The sequence below is a fragment of the Schistocerca gregaria genome, chromosome 9 (genome assembly GCF_023897955.1).
Source record: "Schistocerca gregaria isolate iqSchGreg1 chromosome 9, iqSchGreg1.2, whole genome shotgun sequence".
NCBI classification, from domain to species: Eukaryota; Metazoa; Arthropoda; class Insecta; order Orthoptera; family Acrididae; genus Schistocerca; species Schistocerca gregaria.
This window is the reverse complement of record NC_064928.1, coordinates 142,646,481-142,670,118: the sequence shown is the minus strand read 5'-3', so window position 1 is coordinate 142,670,118 and position 23,638 is coordinate 142,646,481. Positions and strand designations below refer to the sequence as shown.

At 40.5% G+C, this 23,638-nt stretch overlaps 1 protein-coding gene across 6 annotated transcripts in view; it reads right to left on the bottom strand.

Moving 5' to 3' along the window:
- The window catches only part of LOC126291589 (microtubule-associated protein futsch-like), a 263,380-nt gene that overhangs the window by 104,883 nt on the left and 134,859 nt on the right, over positions 1 to 23,638 (bottom strand). For 4 of the 6 annotated variants that reach the window (XM_049985126.1, XM_049985122.1, XM_049985124.1 and 1 more), the window contains one exon: positions 17,733 to 18,010. In XM_049985126.1, the coding sequence (XP_049841083.1) occupies positions 17,733 to 18,010 (278 nt within the window). The remainder of the gene's footprint in view (positions 1 to 17,732; positions 18,011 to 23,638) is intronic. The other 2 variants (XM_049985125.1, XM_049985123.1) reach the window with 1 other exon arrangement.

Below are 23,638 nucleotides of genomic sequence, written 5' to 3'. Positions count from 1 at the left end.
CTCCTCCTTATACGAGGCATAACAACAACGTTTCACCAGGCAACGCCAGTCAACTGCTGTTTGTGTATGAGAAATCGGTTGGAAACTTTCCTCATGTCAGCACGTTGTAGGTGTCGCCACCGGCGCCAACCTCGTATGAATGCTCTGAAAAGCTTATCATTTGCATGTAACAGCATCTTCTTCCCGTGGGTTAAATTTCGCGCCTCTAGCATGTCATCTTTGTCGTGTAGCAATTTTAATGGCCAGTAGTGTACATTCACCGTGCTAACAAGCTGCTGGTAGCACTCTGAGGCTCACAAGTGATTCCTTCTGCTGACTATGTGCTATTTTTTTCGACCACTCTCTGCAGTGCTCGAGGGAGCCTGTCTGTCAGTACGTGAGGTCTGTGTGGTTTTGGTTTAGCTGTGTGTTTTCATTTCACAATAACATCATCAATAGTCAACTTAGGTAACATTGCACAGGTTGAAATATCCGTGACACATTTGTTATTCAGGTGCCATCCGACGACTAGACCGTGTTCGAAGTCACTGAGCTCTCCTGACAGACCCATTCTGCTGCCGCTGACAACACAATACTTACCATCTACTTTTATACTGGCCGGTGTGCTTCTTGTGTTATCTAGTGGTCAATTTTGCATTACATGAGAGGAAGAGGGGGTGGGGTGTCTGGACACTTTTGATCAAATATTGTAAATGTGATTTAATTTGGGATTGTTTTATACTAAGATATGAGAGGCTTTTGAAAATTCCGTGCAAAGTCCGAGAGATGGCACCACTGGCGCGTATTGAGGCCATGTTTAATTAGTAGTACCTTTGGTAATAACGCACAGCAAGTTTCAGCCATACTGGCCTATTTCTTTGTGCTTGGCATTCCTGTGAATCAAGAAAGTCGAGTGATTGTCAAAAAATGGACAAAAAAGAATTTCGTGTGGTGATTAGACATTACCTTATGAAAGGCAAAACGCCTCAGGAGTCAAAAGAGAAGCTTGATAAACAATACGGTGACTCTGCATCTTCAATTAGAACAGTTTATGAGTGGTTTCAAAATTTTCGGAGTGGCCATATGGGCACAAGTGATGGCAAAGATTCTGCACAGCCTGTGGAGATTATGACTCCAGAAACCATTGATAAAATCCATGATATGGTGACAGATGAAAGAAGAGTTAAGGTGCGTGAAATTGCTAGTGCTGTGGGCATCTCGAATGAACGGGTACATAATATTTTGCATAAACATTTGGACATGAGAAAGCTATCCGCACAATTGGTTCCACGATTGTTCACTCTTGACCAAAAATGGAATTGTGTGAAAAGTTGCAAGGATGATTTGCAGCTGTTCAGGAAGAATCCGCAGGACTTTAAGTGTCGTTTCGTCACTGTGGATGAAACACGGATACATTACTATATTCCTGAGACCAAACAACAATCTAAACAATGGGTTACCAAGGGAGGATCTGCACCAAAAAAAGTGAAGGCCAGTTCTTCGGCCAGAAAGTTTATAGTGGCTTTCTTTTGGGATTCGCAAGGGATAATCCTCATTGACTATCTGGAATAGGGTAAAACTATTACAGGTACATATTATTCATTGTTATTAGACTGATTGAAAACCGAGCTGCAAGAAAAACGCAGGTGACTGGACCGCAAAAATGTAGTTTTCCATCATGACAATGCACCAGCACCCACCTCAGCAGTTGTGGTCACAAAATTAATGGAAACAGGATTCCAACTCGTTTCACATCCCCTCTATTCTCCAGACTTGGCTCCCTCAGACTACTATTTGTTCCCCAATTTGAAAAAATGGCTGGTGGGCCAAAGATTTTATTCAAATGAGGAAGTGATTGCAGCAACTAATAGCTATTTTGCAGACATGGACAAATCCTATTATTCGGAAGGGATCAACAAATTAAAACAGCCTTGGATGAAGCGTATAAGTCTAAAAGGAGACTTGACACATAAATAAAAAAGGTTTACCCCAAACACGTAAGTAGTTTTTATTTTTGCACAATCCTTTCAAACACCCCTCACAATCAGACTATGTCATTTCTGATGAAGTACTGGAACAAAAATGTTTCCAATGTTACTGACGATATTTGTTCTATGCGCATTAGCCCTCTGTGCAAGGCACATTCTCTACCTAACATTTCAGTCTTCCAGTGCTGGAGACATCAACAGAATTTGGCTTGCCTGAGACTGTAACCGGTTTCTGAGTCATTGAAGCTCTGATGATGTCTCCAGAACTGGAAGAAGAAATGTTAGGCAGAGAATTATGCCTCAGACCGTGGCGTAACATCCGTAAAACAAATATCACCAATAATGCAAATACTGGCCGTTACCCCACCTACTTAGTGTACAGAATGACAACTCATTCTACATGTCAACAGATGCAGGAACAGGAATCAGGCAGGACCAAAATATAATGCTGTTCTTTAAAATTGCAACACCAGGAGTGATAGCAAATTTCAAAATTTTGCTTATCGTATGAATACAGTATAATGGGACAAAAACACGATTAAATTTCTAGGTGATTAGATGAGTATAGGAGACAAAATTTAATTCATAGAACTGGCAACAACAATGGCTCTAACCTGGCTGGCCATTGAGTCAAATTGAAGTCAGATGACAGATAAGGGTAGGTACCGATTCCACACCAGAAGTCTGCCGAGTGGGGGCATGCCAGTATCTCACCAGCTAATCAAGAAATGTTTCCAATGAGTGAGAGATCTGGAGAATTTGCTGGCAGTCAAACACCATCCGGTTAGGGCAGCTGAGGCAACATTCAAGCTTGCATTATCTTGTTGAAAGATAATGTCACGGATGACAAGGTGTAGCCACTGGCCTTAACATGTCAGAAATGTAATGTCCGCTGTCTGAATTATCATCTATGGGAAATGGTGGTGACTGAGTTGTGCACCCACCATCAGCTGCTGGGATTGCATGGCAATGGCAAAAGCAATCTGCCAGTGTCTGTTCTCCTCAGAGCCTCCTCACATAGATATATCCACTGCGGTGCTGTGCCCAGCAGCCCCATTCTGTATCATCTGTACCAGTCGGTTCTGTAGGTTAGCCTCATAGTGACATGATTCCCAGTTCGGTAGCCAAAGTGGATTTTCTGTAAATTCCCGAGGCCTGTTAACAACCGGTCCACCTGCTGACAGTTCATCTACTTACCGAGAGATGGTGGGGTGGCAGCTGAATTGTTTGTTCAGTTAATTGTGCTTCGACTGTGGAGATATTTTGCTATTTTAGAAGTATTGAGTGATTTTTAGTTTTGGATTTAGTGATTTAATTTTACTGTAGATTCACTGGGATGCATCCAAGTGGAAAGTGAGTTTACAAATGTTGTTATGCATGCATTTCAGCCACAAATTATGGAAATGGACAAGGTGCACATGGTACTATTAAGAAGAAAACAATGTGATGAAGGCGGCTTGAGGAAATACAGTGACATGCAATTTGGCAACATAATCTGCGTGACAAGGCGAACCCATCTGAAATGCCCGAGAGCAAATTTTTGTCGAGGTACAGGTTGAGCTGGGAGGTGACCAGTAATTTGCTTGAGGAACTGCAGCTGTACATAGGAGTCCATCACAAAGCTACAGCCATCCCATTGCACCTGAAAGAACATTTGTTTCGCAAGTCCTGAACTGACTAAATCAGTTGAACATTTCAGCTGCCAGGAGTCATTCGAGCATCTCTAGTTGCATTGATGAAGCTGCGGAGACTCTCAGCTATGGCCAAATGGCTACAATTTTTAACACAGGCTGTTAGTCTCAGGAAAGCCAAATGTAGTGGTCAAAACCAGTCAATAAGGAAGTGTCTTTCTGCATCCTGGTTGCTACTCTTGTTTCAAATATAGCACACACAAACAACAGATGCACAGGGGCAATACGCGAAGCCACTTCAGTGTCCCTCAGGTGTGAACATCCTAACCTTCTCATTTTCTTCTGACATTTCCACTCCATTAATATAATATTTTATTCACTGTAAATACACTTTCCGGAAACAATAATGGGAAGTTGAGTCAGCTGGGCGCATCAAGTGTGTGGCCCTGTGTGTGCTGCGGAGTGCCTTGCCAGGTGTGCAGTCATTGGGTGAACATGCCCGCTGCTGTGGTCACTTATTATTCATTGGCAGCAACACAGCAAAAGGTCCAACTCAGTACCTGCACTGACTCGCTACAAAATAGTTTACGGCATTACACGGAGGCTAGGTTGCAGTAGCTCTACAGCTCGGTGCACTAACATAATGAACCAATCAGCAGAGTGACCAAACGATACAGAATAGGGCTATAGGCCGACAATCATCTGAAAAAACAATGTGGTTCTGCTCGTGTGTCCAGTGCTATCATCGAACGCACCACTGTCGGGGCACATCCCTGCTACCACATCAGGGAAGCCACAACGATGGTTGGCATGCTGACAATTCATGTTGCTCCAGATGTCATACTGACAGTGTAAACAATTTTCTCACTACAAACGGGCCTACTTCCTGCCTTGAGGTATATGATGTGGCTGTAGGATCCTGAGCAACTGAGTGAATATGTCTGTCCTCTCTGGCACTACTCCTGCACGGTCGTCATGATCCTGCTTTAATATGGCCCTCCTGAACCGATCAATTCCACATTTGCTCTAAAACGAGCATCACGCTTGATAAACCAGTCTCATCAGTCATATGGTGGTAGGCTTTCCTATTTCTTACACAAGACATCATGGGATTTTCTCGCAGAAAACCAATATTAAAATGCAATTTTTGAATGAGAAAGGTACTGCACAATCTTTTCTTACACCAACAGAATGTAGGCACTGTACAGCCTACCTAATTTGTGCAGGTCCACTGAAATGCTACTCATCTGCATATATGAGTGCAGTACGCTTATTGCAAATTTGACATTTGTTACATACCATATTCATATGGTTGCAGTTCTAATGGCCAGCCATATACTTTTGTATGAACAGTAAAGCCCTGGTCTTTCAAACAATTGAACTCCCATGTATAAAATAGTTTCAAACTTCTGATTACTCAACAAATGTATATAGTCTGGTTAATTTGCAGTCCCATCTCCAGCAAAAGCTATTTTTCATGCATGTCAAAGTTTACGACATTATACATCCTTAACTGTGTGTTGTACAATGATACAATGGCAAATCCAGGATGGAGTAGTAACAGTATAATGAAAAGGATTGATTGCTACTTACCATATAGTGGAGACATTGAGTCCGACCACAGTAGCCAGAGTAGTATTTTGTGTGTGTGTTTTTCTAATTCTGAGGAAGCCCTTCTGGCCAAAAGCTCAAATGTACAACAGCCTTTTCGAGGTGCCTGTCTGCATCTTGATGTCTCCTTTACAGGGTGAATAGCAATCTATCCTTTTCATAATACTGTTGCTGTACAATGGTATACTTTTGCAGGCATTTTCAGTGGTATATGTGGGCAGTGTATGCAAATGTGTTGCAAATATAGCAGTAAAGACGTAATACTTTAAAATATAATGTCTGATGTGGCAGTTTACTGCTCCAACAATGAAAAAAACAACTCACCTTACTTCTCGATATAGTCTCCTTTGAGAGATATAAACATGGTCTAGTGATCCTCCAGCCTATTCATCCCAACAGAAAAATAGGTTCTGTTAGACTCTGCAAAATACTCCTTGACTGCAACTATCACTTTCTCAGTTCATGAAAATTTCTTCTCAGCAAACCAAAGCTTCAATTTAGGAAACAGGAAGAAATAGCTTGGGGCTAAATCTGGTGAACAGGGCAGGTGAGGAATCAATTCAAAGACTAATTCATGCACTTTTGCCATTGTTATTGCTGATGCGTGGGATGGTGCATTATCTTGGTGAAAGTGCACTTTTTTGCCTGTCGACCTGGGCCTCTTTTCAGTTAACACAAGTTTCAAACCATCCAACAATGAAGCATAATAAGGTCCAGTTATGGTTACACCTTTTTCCAAATACTCTATGAGTTTTATTTCTTGGGAATATAAAGAAACAATGGCCATCACTTTGTCAGATGAGAAAACGGTTTTTGTCTTCTTCGGAGCACTTTTATCAGCCTTTGTCCATTGTTTTGACTCTGATGTGTGATGATGGATCCACGTTTCATCAACAGTCACAAACCAGAGCAAAATGTCTTGCGGATTGCAACTAAACATTGCCAGACGTTCCAGTGAAATGCTGTCGATTGAGCTTTTGGTCACCTCTGATCAATTGCAGTACACTTCACTGACAGTTTATTCATAGCCAATTATCCGAGCAGGGAGATTATGCACTTGCTCAGTGGAGATGCCTAAGTCTCAGCAATCTCGTGAATTTTTATTCAGCGGTCTTGCATTACCATGTCATGGTTTCCTTTCTGGTGACCTCATTTGGATGGACTGAGCATACATTGTCTGTGGTGCTTGTCCAACCACATTTAAAAATCATTAAGCCAAAAGCAAATGGTCTTTAATGATGGTGCAGGGTCCACAATTCTGTTTTTATTTGTGCAGCAGTATAATCCTTCAAATGAAAATGTTTAACAACAGCATGAAATTCTGTTTTCTCCATTTTTAATCACTGTCGACTCACTGACCAATTCAGACAGCTGTCAGTAATGAACTGTATGCTATACATTGTTGAAATTCTTTATAAGGCTCAACAAAAATGTTCCATTCTTCCACGGAAATTTAACAGACTTATCACACCATCTCCCATAAATAAGCGATGAACTTTTCATCTTTCATCATTTTGTGGTTTAATGTGTGTGTGTGAGTGTGTGTGTGTGTGTGTGTGTGTGTGTGTGTGTGTGTGTGTGTGTGTGTGTGTGTGTGAGTGTGTGAGGTGGGGGGGGGGGGGCTGTCTACAATAAAAGGTTTGAAATTGTGTGTAAAGTTTGTTGCAAGTGCCCTCACTATCAAATAATGGGTGAACATCATTTGGAATTCTTGTCTCACTGTGTTAAGCCTTCAACATTAGATTTTTGTGTAGATTTTGACAGCATTTTACCTTCACACAATAATTATGCAATTATTAAAAATCATATTACTGTTGCCCCTGCAAGCTGTTAGATAGAGACAGGCAACTGGGAATGTGCCTATGCACCATGTTAGCTCTTCAATAATATAGATGTTACAAAACAATATAAAATGGGAAAAATACATAAAATCAATAGTAGGGAAGGTGAACAGATGATTTGTTTTGTAGAAGGGGTTCTGGGAAAGTGTAGTGAATTTGTAAAGGAACCTGGAAAAAAGATACCTGTGTGGCCTGTCCTGTAGTACTGCTATAGTGCCATGAATCTTTACAGAGTATAGAGTATGTTTGATTTATAGAGTATTGAATGTTTTTCAGTGCAAGTAACATGGCCAATTTCTTCAATAAGCATTATCTTTCAGGTATATGTTTATAAAATTTTATTTCTATTTGTATGGGGCACTTTTATTTTAAACATCATGAATATTTAGAAATATTGACCAACACCTCAAACCAATAGCCTGTAATCTAGCCTCTCATGCCAAAGACACACACCTCTTCCTTCACCAGCTTTCCACCATTCCCAGCTCTTTACCCCCTAGGTCACTGTTAATGCCACTTCCCTGGACATCAACATCCCTCATACCCATGGTCTTGTCAAAATTGAAAACAACTTTTTACAATGTTCTTCAGACTCCAAACGCACTACCTCATTCATCATTCACCTAACCAACTTTATCCTAACAGACAACTATTTCTCCTTTGAAGATAAGGTACACAAATGAAACCACAGCACAAGCCATGGGTACTCACATGGCACCACCCTGTGCCTGTCTGCAATTTAATGTGTCTTCTTTATCATAAGTAGCAATCTATCTTTCCCTACGTTGTTGTTTATGGGCCTTCTGGAGCAGTTTTCTAGCCTCCTAAAATCCGAAAACCCTGTTCTGGTACAGGCTTATTGACCATATCTTCATCATCTGGATTGAGGATCAAGAAAGCTTATCCTCATTCCTTCACAACCTCAACATCATCTCTCCTATCTGCTTCACCTGGTCATCCTGAATCCAGCACGCCATCTTCTTAGACGCTGACCTCCTCCTCCTCTCTAACGGCTCCATCCACCCCTATGTCCAAATTAAACCCACCAACAGCACCTACATTTGGACAGCTGCCACCCCTTCCACATCAAAATATCCCTGTCATACAACGTTGACAGTGACAAGAACTCCCTTGTGCAGTATGCTGGATCTCACCAAGGCCTTCACAGACAGACACCACTCCCTGGACCTGATCTGCAAACAGATTTCCTGTTCCATTCCCTCCCACCCACAATCCTTCCACCATCCACAAGAGCCAGCTACAAAAGAATGCCCCCTTCATCACCCAGGATTGCAACAGCTGAACCACATCCTGTGTCAGGACTTTGATTATCTGACATCCTACCCAGGATCTCCCCCCCCCCCCCCCCCCTCCTAAAGTGGTGTTACGTACTCGCCCAACCTCCACAAGTTATCCATCCCTATGCCTCTCCCAAGCCCAAGGTCTTGCCACAGGAATCATATACCTGTAGAAGCCCCATGCGCAAGACTTGCGGAATCCACCCACTCAGCACTTCCTCTGCAGGACTATCACAGGTGTATTCTACCCCATCAGAGCCCGAACCACCTGTGACAGGAGCCATGTTGTATACCAGCCCAGCAGTGACCATTGCACAGACTTTTACATTGGTATGACTACCAACTAGTTGTCCATCAGGGTGAATGACCACTGCCAAACTGTGGCTAGAAGCAGCTGAACACAACATGTTTAATTTCAAAGGTTGCTTCACAACCTGGGCCATCTGGCTCCTCTCCTCCACCACCAGCTTTTCTGAAATGTGATGAAGTCTGTTATCTTCACAGCACATTCTCTGATCCCGAAACTATCCTGGCCTCAACCTACAGTAACATACTGCCCCCACATCCTCCACCCAGTAGTTTCCACCCAGTCGTTCTATCACCACCTTCCTTTTCACATTCCCTAACCCTCTGTGCCTGTCCTTCCCTCTTCCCTGCTCCTCTCCTTTTCTGCTCCGAGTTTTTTTTCCCCGCACCCTACCTCCCGAGATTGCGCCTAGCGGTCTTTAGTCCCTGCATGCCCCACAAGATACTGCACTTCTTTCCTCCCACCTGACTCTGCTGTTCTTCATGCTTCCTCACCCCACTGCAAATTGCTATTCACATTACAGTCGGCTTCTGGTCTGAGATGTCTGTGGTAGCGGTCACATGTGCATGACTTGCACTTATTTCTGAGTGCATTTTATTTGCTGAAGAAGACTTTGGCTGAAAACTATTCTATATTGTAGTCTTTTCATTGTGTCTGTCTCCAACTCAATGTGCCATCTTTACAGTGAGTAGGCTTGAGATGCAGGAGTTGGCAGTCATGTGCTTGTGGGGTGCGATGAAGGCTGTGGCCAAAAGCTTGTGTGTCTTAATTGTGCCTGTCTGCAACTTGACATGTCTTTTTTACGATTAAGTTGCAATCTGCCTTTTTCTACATTGTTGATATTCCTACCAGAAGTTTTCATTGTTTGATCTTATCCTAATGAACAGGGTGGGTTTTTCCTCTGTGTTCAAACTCTACGGATTGATTGATGAGAGGATACGGAACAAAAAAGGTCCAATGAACTTCTGTCCATGCTAGAGACCATTTATTAAATCATACTTTGGTATAGAGTCTGCAGTCTAATACGTGCTGTACCACGCAGCCACAGTTACAGTATTCATGATTTCCTCGTAGAGGGTGGCACTGTTCTTCATACGTCAAGCCCTAGTGTCCTCTCCTGCCACAGTAATTGGTAATATGGTGTCCGATACACTTCTCTTTCTGACTCACTTTGTAGTGGATGCGATACAGCATTTTACACACTGTATTTCAGAAAGGCAAATGGCAACAGGTGGCAGGCAGCAATGTTGTATCAGGAGACCTATCCCCACTGACAACAGCCACAGAATTCAGTGTTTCGCCATTTGTCTGAGACAGAGTCGTTTTGGGAAGCAGGAAGTCATGAAGGACTTACCTGAAATGTTCGGACACCAAACTTGGATGAACATGTGATTAACGCTATGGAAGGCAACTGCTGTGTCAGTACTAGACAGATGGCCTGTGTGGAACATTCTCCATGACAATTATTACTACCCTTATCACTTAAAGTGTGTGCAGGGCTTATTAGCAACAGACTTTCCACATCGGGAGGAGTTTTGTCACTGGTTTCTTCACTGGGCAACCACAATTCTGGGATTTGTGTAACCTATCTTATTCACAGACGAGGCCACTTTTACACAGAGTGGTATCTTCAACTTTCATAGCAGTCAACTGTTGGATAGTATGCAAGACCCCCAAGACAGTGAGTCCTCTGCATCAGTACATTATGGTACGTCTTCCTCCCATGTCGCCTAACAGGCGGAACTATCAGCATTTCTTGTGTATGGCTTTGCCTCCCAAGCTGGAAGAAGTGCCACTGGTGATTCGGGACTTCTTATTTCACTTATCCTAGACATTAATAAACATGTATAAGGCAAAATAAAAGATTTCAGGTATAATTTGAGTGCCAGAAAAATGTGTTCAAACTTCCAGTGCGCCTCTTTGATGATGCTACTTTTCAGGGCCTTATATGCTTGCATTGCAAAACCAAATCGCCTTTTCTAGATAGTTTAGAATATGCTCTTTCTAATGGCCATAGTTTAGAAGAGTTTGGAGAAAACACTGATTTGAAAAATTTGACTAAAAATACCCATTTTTATCATTTTATGAAAAATCGTCAACTTCACCCTAGATTTGTGAAATAATGGAAAGCAATAGGAGAATGAAATTTTATATTCTAAGACCTTGTGTTGGTGAGTTATGGTGTGCACAGTTTCATGTACATCCCACAATTACTTTTGCAGATATAAGAAACTAAAGTTCGCATTTTTTTTAAACAGCTATTTTTTCGCCCAACTTTGCTTCAAATTATCTATATGAAAATTGCTCAGAAATCCTTTTCTTAATATTATACTTTAAAGAGCTCTAAAAGTTGTATAAGATGGCCAAGTTTTATTTCTTTCATGCAAATACTTAGAGATATCTCATCTCAAAGTTGCTGAAAATTCAAGGATGCACCATTGGAAGCTATGCTATGGTTTCAAACAAGTAATTAATGAATATTGTTGATGAATAAAATAAAAAGTCTCCAAATAAAAACAGAGGTACAAAAACTGTATGCGATTACAACCTGAATTAACGCACCGTGTGACTGAGTCATTAACTTACAGGTGGAATAGCAGTATTGAAACTATTGCCTTTCAGAACTTTTTACATCCTGGCTTCATTTGTGGAAAATAAATTTTGATGATATACATGGATATAAAAAAAAACAGTGTCTGAAAATGGAGGTGATTCTTTTTATTATTCTGCAATCATGAACTACACAGAGCTGTCTGCAAATTTTAATTTTCTGATGAACATAAGCTAGAGAAAGTTTTTCAGAGCCATACATAGGAGGGAAATTTTAAAGCAAGTATTGAATTTCTGAAACTGAAACTTTACCAGTGTTCATTGAGAACATGTGTGAATGTTCATACAAAATTTCATCAAAATCCATGATGGTCATGTGGGAACATTTCTCGATATTAGACCACTTGGCACGGAATGGCCCAGATCTGAAATCGTGATTCCTGGTTATGGGGCCATCTCAAAAAGTACCATGTATACAGAGATCATTCCAGATGCGGAGACAATGGAGCAGTGTATGCTGCCTTTGACACTGCTCGGATGCAGCCTGGCTGATGTGAACATTTGAGAAGGAGCATGCCGCAGTGCATACATGCAAGTGCTGAGGTACATGGAAACCGTTTTCAACACATACTGCAAATGTGGCTGCATGGTATAGTACGTGTTAGACCACAGACTCTGTAACAATGTATGATTGAATAAATGGTCTCTAGTAAGGAAACCATGCATTTCCAGACGCAAGTTCATTAGACCTTATTTGTTCTGTGTCTTCTTATCTATCAAATCCCTGGAGTTTGTACATGCTGGGAAAAATCACCCTGTATGTATACGTTCATGCAGGTCCTGATATCTCTGAACAGCAAGAAACTTACAGCAAATGTCCTGCTGCTGCTGGAGATGGAGCACACGGAAGATGTGACCACTTCAAACTTTATTTTGAGATACCTCAGAATAATAATCTGCATGACTGGATAGTGGCAACAATCCGACTCCACCTGACAGCATGCTAACAACATTACGACCTCACTCAGAATGTGGGTATTTGTAGGTGAAATTTCATGAACATATTCTAGAGAAACAATTGCTGTATAACAGAGTGTTAAATGTGTTTTAAAATATGAATAATAGTATTTCACTAAAGAAAAAATAAAGTAGGGTGATAATGATGATGGTTACAAACATGAAATGGTTCACTGGTGACCAATAAGCAATTGAATAGTGGAAATGAAACCAATTCAAAGTGCAGTTTCTTTCAAAACACATTCTCAGTGTTACTGTCTTGTTGATACTCTGTTGCATGTCCCTAGACTCGTTCCAAATGTCAAATGGTGAAGAAAATGTTCCACACATTCATAACTAGATGATGCATGGTCTTTTGGTAAGCACTACTTATTTTTAAAGCTGCTGCTGAAAAGCTGCTGTTAATTTGGCATGTATGATCTCCAAATGCAGTGTGATCAAATACCCTTGTACTCACTCATCTCAAAAAGAGGATAGGCTATGGATGATGTGTGCGATGCCATACTTCATCTGAAAGATCATCCACGTTCATCAGTTGCAAAACAAAAAGACTTTGATGATGTTGTCATTTCTTCCTCAATAGCATACACTAAACTTCGGAATATCTAATTCCGAGAATGGAGTTATGTATGAAACAAATGTCAATATTGAAAAAATATTTTGCAAAATTAATTTTGTTATTCTCATGCTAAAAAATGTAAAAGAAATGAATTTTTTTGTCAATTACAGTACTACTAGTTAATGTGTATGTCTGGAGTTTACAGGCGCTCAATGGGTAGGTTGTGTGTCCTTACGCATATTAAAAGAAGCAAATGTGGATAAAATTATGAAAATTATCACACAGTGAAGAGGTGAACTCACTCCCATTCATTCACATAACCACTCTATCTCACACACCTTACAACAATTGAGAAAGGGTGAAAGGTGCTATACCTGGGATTAAAACGGAAGTAAAACCACAGAAGAGCTAAAAGAAAGACACTGGGAAATGCCTGGCTGACCACAACAAAAACTTGGGTGAGCCATTCACTCTTTTAACAAGTTAAAAACATCTCTGTAAAATTTTTGAAAACAAGTTGGGAAAATCACAAAACCTTAAAAGTCTCACCATATTCTTTTGAGCGTTACTTAAAATGGAAGGTAGATCTACTGGCAAATCTGCAGCTCCCTGGCCAGAAAATAAAAGACTATCTAATGAAATGAGTTGAACAGTGATCTGTATGCCACAAGCAACACACACTGGAGGGTCCTCTTGTCAGAGCATCAGAGCAAGAAGCCAACGGGTCTTAGGGCTGTGGCCTATGCGAATATGCGTAAGGAGGATCTCGTCCCGTCAACATCGCTGAAAGGAGGTATGCCACGGCCGCATTGTGGCCTTTAATAAATGCAGCTTATTATCTCTCACTTTCAGCCGCCGCTCCTCCCATTGACGCAAGACATCTGTCTCGCGTGTGTAGGCAATAGCTTGCATGGGGACGGCGTACTGAACTAACAGAGCATTGCGACATACCTCCTTGGCTGCTACACCTGACCCTTCATTTCCTACAATAGCCATGTCTCCTTTTACTATTAGTTAAAATACTCTGCTTTCGTGCAGTGATAAGGTGAATCTGTGGAATCAGAACCTATCCCATTTTTTTTACAAATGAGGTTTTATCTGTCTCGCGTGTGTTAAATGTGTGACTTGACACAGAATGTTTTAAATTGGATCCTGTGTGTGTGTGTGTGTGTGTGTGTGTGTGTGTGAGAGAGAGAGAGAGAGAGAGAGAGAGAGAGAGAGAGAGAGAGAGAGAGAGAGAGAGAGAGAGAGAGGAGAGGGGGGGGGGGGGGGGGATCTTTAAAAATTGTGAATAGATTGTAGTAGGAGAGAGACGAAAGGAGGGAGGAGACGCAAAGGGAGGAGGAGAATGGAAGGAGTGGAGAGGTGTTTTAACCACCAACTCACCACATTGCTTGAAACAAAATGTGGGCAACACAATACACTGTTGCACAGCTCCCCGTGTAACACATGTACTGGGCCCTAATCAGAAGACAATCTATGCATCAGTCCATTAGCATGGCTCAACTACTCAGTGGTAAAGATCAGACTATGGATCTAAAGGTCCAGGTTTCATCTCTGGTTAATCCTAGGATTTTTATCTAACATATCACTTCTTTCACCATCACTAAAAAAATTTTAATGTGATAAATGCACAGATACGGTGTGGCTCAGAGTCACATTGAACTATATGTACCCCCGTAACTGGTACATTAACATTTATGCAAGCTTCTCCTCAGGTGATGCATAAGGGCACTTGAACTATGAACTGATTTTCTCTAAGTGCATCACACAAATTTCAACATTCTACATTCGTAAGCTAAAAGGATGCTACTGCTCAACTTAAATTATTATGGATGGATAAAAGTGGTCCATTGCTACATTTGTTTTTTTCGGTCTGTCACTCTACAAATCATTTCTTTATATATCTTTAGTGAGCTGGACCATTGCAGCAGACTAATTGACACTGACAAAAAGCTTAATTCACTCGATTTAGTAATTAATGAATATTGCTGATGAATAAAATAAAAAGTCTCCAAATAAAAACAGAGGTACAAAAAACTGTATGCGATTACAACCTGAATTAACGCACCGTGTGACTGAGTCATTAACTTACAGGTGGAATACCAGTATTGAAACTATTGCCTTTCAGAACTTTTTACGTCCTGGCTTCATTTATGGAAAATAAATTTTGATGATATACATGGATATATAAAAAAAAGCCGAGTTTGAAAATGGAGGTGATTCTTTTTATTATTCTGCAATCATGAACTACACAGAGCTGTCTGCAAATTTTAATTTTCTGATGAACATAAGCTAGAGAAAGTTTTTCAGAGCCATACATAGGAGGAAAATTTTAAAGCAATACAACTAAACACGAGATAGAAGCTCTGTGAGGGATAAAACATAATAATGACTGTCAACGGCCACTTTAGGAAAGTATATATATTTACACCAAAAATATTTACAAACAAATGAATGAAAATAAAATAACATAAATAATAAAGAATATGTAAATTTTTTCACAAACATCCACTGATGAAGAGGATAGAGAACGGCACAAGCCCAAAATAAAAGTCTGTTAAAGTAAATTAAATTAACATCAAAATAATATGGCTTATGATGAAAAAGATTCATAGTTTCTGTCTCTAATTGAACAACACAGAAATAACTAAAAAACTCAATCCAGCATAATGTCAATTGATTGAAAATACATCAAGTCAACTTTAAGTACGACATAAAACACACAGCACACACAATATAGAAATAAAAGAGCCATGAAATGAAAGGAAAAAAATCTCTGTGATCTGGAGTAATTTTTAAGAGAATTCACAGGACCAAAAAGCTGTAACAATTGTTGTTGTTCTCACAAAAAAAGACTGCTTCAAAAATGATTAAAAACTTGCACTGACATACTGCTTACAAATTCCATGTCAACAAAGTACTCATAGCAATTACAAGAAGCTCTGGCCATACTAGCAAAACCAATATCTAAAATGCACATACTTTATCAGATTCCACAGCTAAATACAAAATGCTTCTAACAAAGTAAAGCCATTAAGATGTTATTTAACAAGAAGCCTCATTAATAATACTTAAGCAGTTCCAACTACTAATGAACAGCACCATGATGATAACATAAATAGAAATTAGTATTTAAGCATTAAGTCATGTGCAAAAGTGAACAGTGCAATGTGCTTTAATTCTTTGTAATCTACTATCAGCACAATCAGTTCAATTCACAGTCTGCATGTCAATTAAATTGAGGCATGCAAAGCATATGATGTACAAAATGTGCTATATGGCATTGTATACTCATTAATAAAGTTTTCATATAATGCAGAAAGTGTCACTGGTTATTAAAGGACACGATGTAAAAACTGGTGTAATTCCATGTTTGTATCTGGTACTTTGCTAAGCCTATGACACATTTACAATTGAAGTTATACTGATCCCTATAACTGCTAGTTATGTACTGAGAAGCACCAACACAAACAAAATGAAACATTAATATTATTTTCTGATCTTCAATACTTGGACACCAATTGATACTTTGCATCAACTACTTAAGTGTCTATGAAGACGAGCCATTTCTGATGTTATGGAATCTATCAAAAACTTACTTAACATTCATCAGTAGTATTTCTTCCAGATTCTTACGTAATTTCAAAATTTTGTATATTAATACTGCTGGACAACCGAAATGTGTGATCTTAACAATAGTCTTGGTTTACCTAGCATGCATCCTCAATGAAACAAATGCTCTCTACTTCATAAAATGATAACAATTTTTGGAAATATAACATTATTTACGATTTTGACAGTACCTAAAACAAATTATTTCTGTTACAAAGAGAGACCATGTCATAGGTGTAATATTTAAAACTTCATTAAATGCACGTATCACATCTCATTCAATGTACTACTTTAGAAAAGTATCGTATTCAGTAAAATTGCACCACTGTAGTTAAGTCTGCGAACGTCAATCAAAAGATGCTGAGGCAAGAAAGCAAATGATCATTTGAACCTTCACAAGCGAAAAGTTGCACATCCTAGTTCCTTCCATAATGTAATTAAAAAAAACATTACAAATTAGAGCAAACGAAACAATGTCTTGTATAAAGAAATTGTAATAAACAAAACAAAGCATTACTCCTCGTTGTACCAAAATGTCAGTTATGAATAAATAAATTGGAGATATTAGTCAAAAGACAAATGTAAATATGTAAGGGAAAAGAAACCATCTATCAGCTTGCAAAGATCACTGGTAAAGTACAAGATGGGAAGAAGATTGTGGAATGGCGTAAGAGTGAGCTCCAATAGAGTCTTTCCTGAACAGCTCTTTTTAAAAAATTAGCCCTTTAATACACAATGACACCACTGTCACCAGATACCAATCTATTTTTCCTTCCCCCCTCCTGTCAATTACAATGTATACAACTGAATATGTGTCTAATTTTAGATAAACTAAATCATAAACACATGAAAATAAAAAAAGCAAATTCCTCACATTTCTAGCGGAATCACCATTGCATGTAAGATTGTCTACACATTATCTTCAGTCTTATAGTGTTCTTACAGGCAACGGAGCCCACTGTTGAAATGAACAGGACACCGCTGTGTCATCTGGTAGTGAATACTGGATAGTTTGTTTCACGTTATTACACATATACTTGTATATTGAAAATCTTTTTCTTTCATCCCTAAATGGAGAGATTCACTGTCTGGAATTGATGTCCATTTCAATGAAACTAGCTAGCAAGGCTAATATCGGGAGTGCGTGGTGACCTATAAAATAAGTAGTGTAAAATGATTGAAGCAGCAGTCATCTGCAATGTCCTGCCTTTTGCAAATGCCAAACTAGCCTCCAGTCTGTCCGTCTACGATGTCTGCTGTGTACCCCCGGTGGCAACGGGGCCCACCCGGGAGTCGAGTGACTGTCACCTGGTGAGACGCACGACAAGCGACCTACCGCTCTGTGTGCAGCTCGCACAGTGGACCAGAGGCTCCGGCCGGCCCGTCTTGATATTGCGGTTGCGGTCGCCGCCACACACTTTGCACCGGGCAGTCGCGTCCCTCAGCTCTGCCGCATCTTCGACCTTGATGACGGTCCCGTTGACAGTAGGCGTGCCGCCGCCAGCATTATCGTCCGACACCGCAGGCTTCTTATCGTCCGTTCGGTCTACCACATCACCGGCTTCAGATCCACTGTCGTCCGAATCCTGGCTCCCGTCACTCGAAGAGCTGCTACTAAAGGAAAACAAATTTGTGAGAGGGCCCATGTAACAGTGAATCAAGAATAAATGAAAATTCTTTTATTGCCATAGTTGCTATTTACAAGGTGTATATATATATATATATATATATATATATATATATATATATATATATCAGAAGGCAATGGATGCCCTTTGAGGCTTTTCGCAGACAGTGCTAGAAAACAGTAACAATTTGCAGAAGTACTTGCAAGAGGTTAACGAATGGTGCAGGGACTGGCAGTTGACACTAAATACAAATAAATGTAGGAAAAGAAACATAATATTGTACAACTACACTACTAATGACAAAATATCTGAGTATCTATCTGGAGTTACTGTAAATGGAATGACCACATAAAGCAAATAGTGTGAAAAGCAGATGCTAGACTGAGTTTCACAGGAAGAATCTCAAGGAAATGTAATTCATTCACTAAAGAAGAGGCTTACATGGAGACTTGTTCAATCTGTTCTGGAGTAGTGTTCACCTATCTGCAACCATTACCAGGGAGGACTGACAGAAGAGAGGGAGAAGATCCAACAAAGAATGGCACATTTCATCGCAGGATCGTTTAGTCAGCGCAAGAGCATTATGGAGTTTCTCAACGAACTTCAGTTGCAGATGCTCCAATGCTCCAAGAGAAGCACTGTGCATCACAGAGAGATCTACTATTGCAATTTTGAGAGAGCACTTTCTAGGAAGGGTAAAACAACATGTTATCCCATTCCACATACAGCTCGCAAAAAATGACCATGACAAAGAAATCTGAGAAATTAGAGCTAATACAGATCTTTACCAACTGTCATTCTTCTCGTGCGCAATTTGCGAATGGAACAGGGAGGGGTGAGGGAAGAGGGTGGAGGGATAGTGATATCAGAAATATCTCCGCCATATGCCATCAGACAACTTGCAGTGGGCTGATGTAGAAATGTATTTTCTTGACATTTATAACTACATATCTGCATTAAAATTGTACACAACAACCAACTGATCCTATTTAATAACCTAAGTCTTTAATACAAAAAATAACTTGGCTGGCCTAATGAGAAAGTACAGTGCTCTATCACAAACGTGTCCAACTGGTTTAAAACAAAATGTGTGTTCTGTCATGCGTACATGCATAAATATGAGGGGGGAGAGAGAGAGAGAGAGAGAGAGAGAGAGAGAGAGAGAGAGAGAGAGAGAGAGAAAGCAGGGGGGGGGGGCGGGGGGGGGGGTGGCATAACAAATAGTGGGGCACAATTCGTCACGAGACTCAGTGCAAAAAAATTTCAAAGACAAGCACTAAAAGACAAGTGTCGTCGATCACAGACAGGGTTATTGTTGGAATACTGAAAGCATACATCACAAGAATAGACAGGAAACATACAACATGCATCTCACAAAATGACCATGGCAAGAAAAATAAGAGCTCAAATGGTGCTTAGCAACAAACATTTTTCCCATCCGCCATTCTAAGCCAGAGCACAGAAAGGGTTTCCTATAATGGTATCAGACACAACCACTGCCACACATCATAAGGTGGATTGCAGAGTATATATGTATATTTGCATGCAACATATCTACTTTTGTTTAATCTAGTGTAACATGGCATCATTTGGCATGCCAATAAAAAACAGTACACCATCACACAGACATCACAAGCAGATGATATCACAGTGACAAGCAAAATTAAAATACAAACTGAAAAGCAAGGCACATGCTGCAAAAGCAGACCTGCAGATCTACAAAGATAAGATCGAATACACGTAATGTTAAGAATGAAGCACGGCAAAATCCGACCAACTGCAGGCTAAGATTCACATATGTGGACAAATTCACACACACAATGCATTGGGCTCAATTTAAAGGAGCAAACACAAGCAAGAGAGAGACCGCCCCCCCCCCCCCCCCCCCCAGTTTGTTATAAGTCCGAGATATAAAGCACTGTTACCTAGAGATCAGATTATGGACTACAACACATTTGTCTAATTAACTATATCTTGAATAAACTACTGACCATTAAAATTGCTACACCAAGAAGAAATGCAGATGATAAATGGGTATTCACTGGACAGATATATTATACTAGAACTGACATGTGATTACATTTTCACACAATTTGGGTGCATAGATCATGAAAATCAATACCCAGAACAACCACCTCTGCCCATAATAACGGCCTTGATATGCCTGGGTATTGAGTCAAACAGAGCTTGGATGGCATGTACAGGTACAGTTGCCCATGCAGCTTCAACACAATACCACAGTTCATCAAGAGCAGTGACTGGCATATTGTGACGGGCCAGTTGCTTGGCCACCATTGACCACACATTTTCAATTGGTGAGAGATCTGAAAATGTGGTGGCCAGGACAGCAGTCAAACATTTTCTGTATCTAGAAAGGCCCGTACAGGACCTGCAACATGCGGTCGTCCATTATCCTGCTGAAATGTAGGGTTTCGCAGTGATCGAATGAAGGGTAGAGCGATGGGTCATAACACATCTGAAATGTAATGTCCACTGTTCAAAGTGCCGTCAATGCGAACAAGAGGTGACCGAGACACGTAACCAATGGCATCCCATACCATCATGCTGGGTGATATGCCAGTATGGCGATGACTAATACACGCTTCCAATGTGCGTTCAGTGCGATGTCGCCAAACTCGGATGCGACTATCATGATGCTGTACCCAGAACCTAGATTCATCCGAATAAATGATGTTTTGCCATTCGTGCACCCAGGTTCGTCTTTGAGTACACCATCGCAGTCACTCCTGTCTGTGATTCAGCGTCAAGGGTAACCGCAGCCATGGTCTTCGAGCTGATAGTCTGTGCTGCTAAAAACGTCGTCAAACTGTTCGTGCAGATGTTTGTTGTCTTGCAAACGTCCCCATCTGTTGACTCAGGGATCGAGACGTAGCTGCACGATCCGTTACAGCCATGCGGATAAGATGCCTGTCATCTCGACTGCTAGTGATATGAGGCCATTGGGATCCAGCATGGCATTCCGTATTACCCTCCTGAACCCACCGATTCCATATTCTGCTAACAGTCATTGGATCTCGACCAATGCAAGCAGCAATGTCACGATACAGTTAACCACAATCGCGATAGGCTACAACCTGACGTTCATCAAAGTCGGAAATGTGATAGTACGCATTTCTCCTTACACGAGGCATCACAACAACGTTTCACCAGGCAACTGCTGTTTGTGTATGAGAAATCGGTTGGAAACTTTCCTCATGTCAGCACATTGTAGGTGTTGCCACCGGTGCCAAGCTTGTGTGAATGCTCTGAAAAGCTAATCATTTGCATATCACAGCATCTTCTTCCTGTCAGTTAAAAATCACGTCTGTAGCACGTCATCTTCGTGGTGTAGCAATTTTAATGGCCTGTAGTGTACATAGGGAGATGGTCATTTGCATACGGCTGAAGATGCAATTACATATGGATCACAAAAATAATAATTTATAATGTTGCTCATAGGTGTAGTTCAGCAGGTTCAAATATTTCAACAAAGATAAGAAGTCAGCCGTCAGCTGCACAAAAAAATCCTGTATCTGGTTTCATTTGTTTCATCTGTCATCTTCAGAAAAAAAATAGGTCTAAATAATTGGTAAGCCAACATAAAAAGTGCCTTTTTTTTACAATGGCTTATCAATGATTTGGGCCTATTTCGTTTCCGAAGATGGAAGTTTAATCTGTCGAAATCAATAAAGTGAACCAAAGTAAAGGTTTTCCTGTGCAGCGGACAACAGACTTTTTATGTTTGTTGAAAATAAACATCTAAAACATACAGTGAATAAGTCAAGGTTTATCAGGATATACTCAACCCCACAATATTCAAAACTGCAACAGCTCCAGAACTGTGAATGACACACATTTCAATAAATTATGAGAATTGCTGGCCAGACTTTTGTCACACCTCCCATACTGGGGTCTAAATGGTATGTCGTTTCTATTTAACTCTTCCAAATCTACTCTTCTCTCCTTGCTGAGGAAAGAACTAATAGTTCAAAAGCTGAGAAGTGTCTCCTTTTACTTTTCTGGGTCTGTCAGCACTAGGACACATTTCACTGCCTGAAGCAACTCTGTCTCATAATTTACTAATTTTCTCAATTGAAAATTACCGAACTATCAGTTTAATAAGTCACAGTTGCAAAATACTGACATGAATTCTTTACAGGTGAATGGAAAATCTGGTAGAGCCGACCTCAGGAAAGATCGATTTGGATTCTGTAGAAATGTAGGAACACACGAGGTGATACTGATCTTAGAACCTAGGTTAAGGAATGGCAAAACTGCATTTCTAGCATTCGTAGACTTATAGTACGCTTTTGACAACGTCAACTAGAATACTCTCTTTCAAATTCTGAAGGTGGCAGGGGCAAAATACAGACAATGAAAAGCTATTTATAATTTACACAGCAACCAGAAGGCAGTTATAAGAGTCGAGGGGCATGAAAGGCAAGCAATGGTTGAGAAGGGAGTCAGAGGGGGTTGTAACCTATCCCCAGTGTTATTCACTCTGTATATTGAACAAGCAGTAAAGGAAACCAAAGAAAAATCTGGTGTACGAATTAAAATCCAGGGAGAAGAAATAAAAACCATGAGGTTCACCAGTGACATTGAAATTCTGTCAGAGACAGCAAGGGACTTGGAAGAACAGTTGAACAGAATGGGCAGTCTCTCGAAAGGAGGCTACAAGATGATCATCAACAAAAGCAAAACGAGGATAATGGAATGTAGTCAAATTAAATCAGGCTATGCTGAGGGAATTAGATTAGGAAATGAGAGGCTCAAAGTAGTTGATGAGTTTTGCTCTTTGGGTAGCAAAAGAACCAAGAATGGTCAAAGTAGAGAGAATATAAAATGTAGACTGACAAGGGCAAGGTAAGCGTTTCTGAAGAAGAGAAGTTTGTTAACACAGAGTATAGATTTGAGTGTCAGAAAGTCTTTTCTGAAAGTATTTGTATGGAGTGTAGCCATGAATAGATGTTAAACATGGACAATAAACATTTTAGAGAAGTAGAGAATAGAAGCTTTTGAAATCTAGTGGTACAGAAGAATGCAGATTAGATGGGTAGATGACATAACTAAAGAGGAGGTACTGAACAGAAATGGGGAGAAGAGGAATTTGTGGCACAAGGAGACTAGAAGAAGGGATCGGTTGGTAGGACACATTCGAGACATCAAGGGATCACCAAATTAGTACTGGAGGGAAGCATTGAGGGTAAAAATCTTAGAGGGAGACTAAGAGATGAATATCCTAAGCAGATTCAGAAGGATGTAGGTTGCATCAAACAAGGCTTTGGACTGAAGACAACAACAACTTAACTGACACATTTTAACAACAAATTTTCTATTTCACGAAATATACACTCCTGGAAATGGAAAAAAGAACACATTGACACCGGTGTGTCAGACCCACCATACTTGCTCCGGACACTGTGAGAGGGCTGTACAAGCAATGATCACACGCACGGCACAGCGGACACACCAGGAACCGCGGTGTTGGCCGTCGAATGGCGCTAGCTGCGCAGCATTTGTGCACCGCCGCCGTCAGTGTCAGCCAGTATGCCGTGGCATACGGAGCTCCATCGCAGTCTTTAACACTGGTAGCATGCCGCGACAGCGTGAA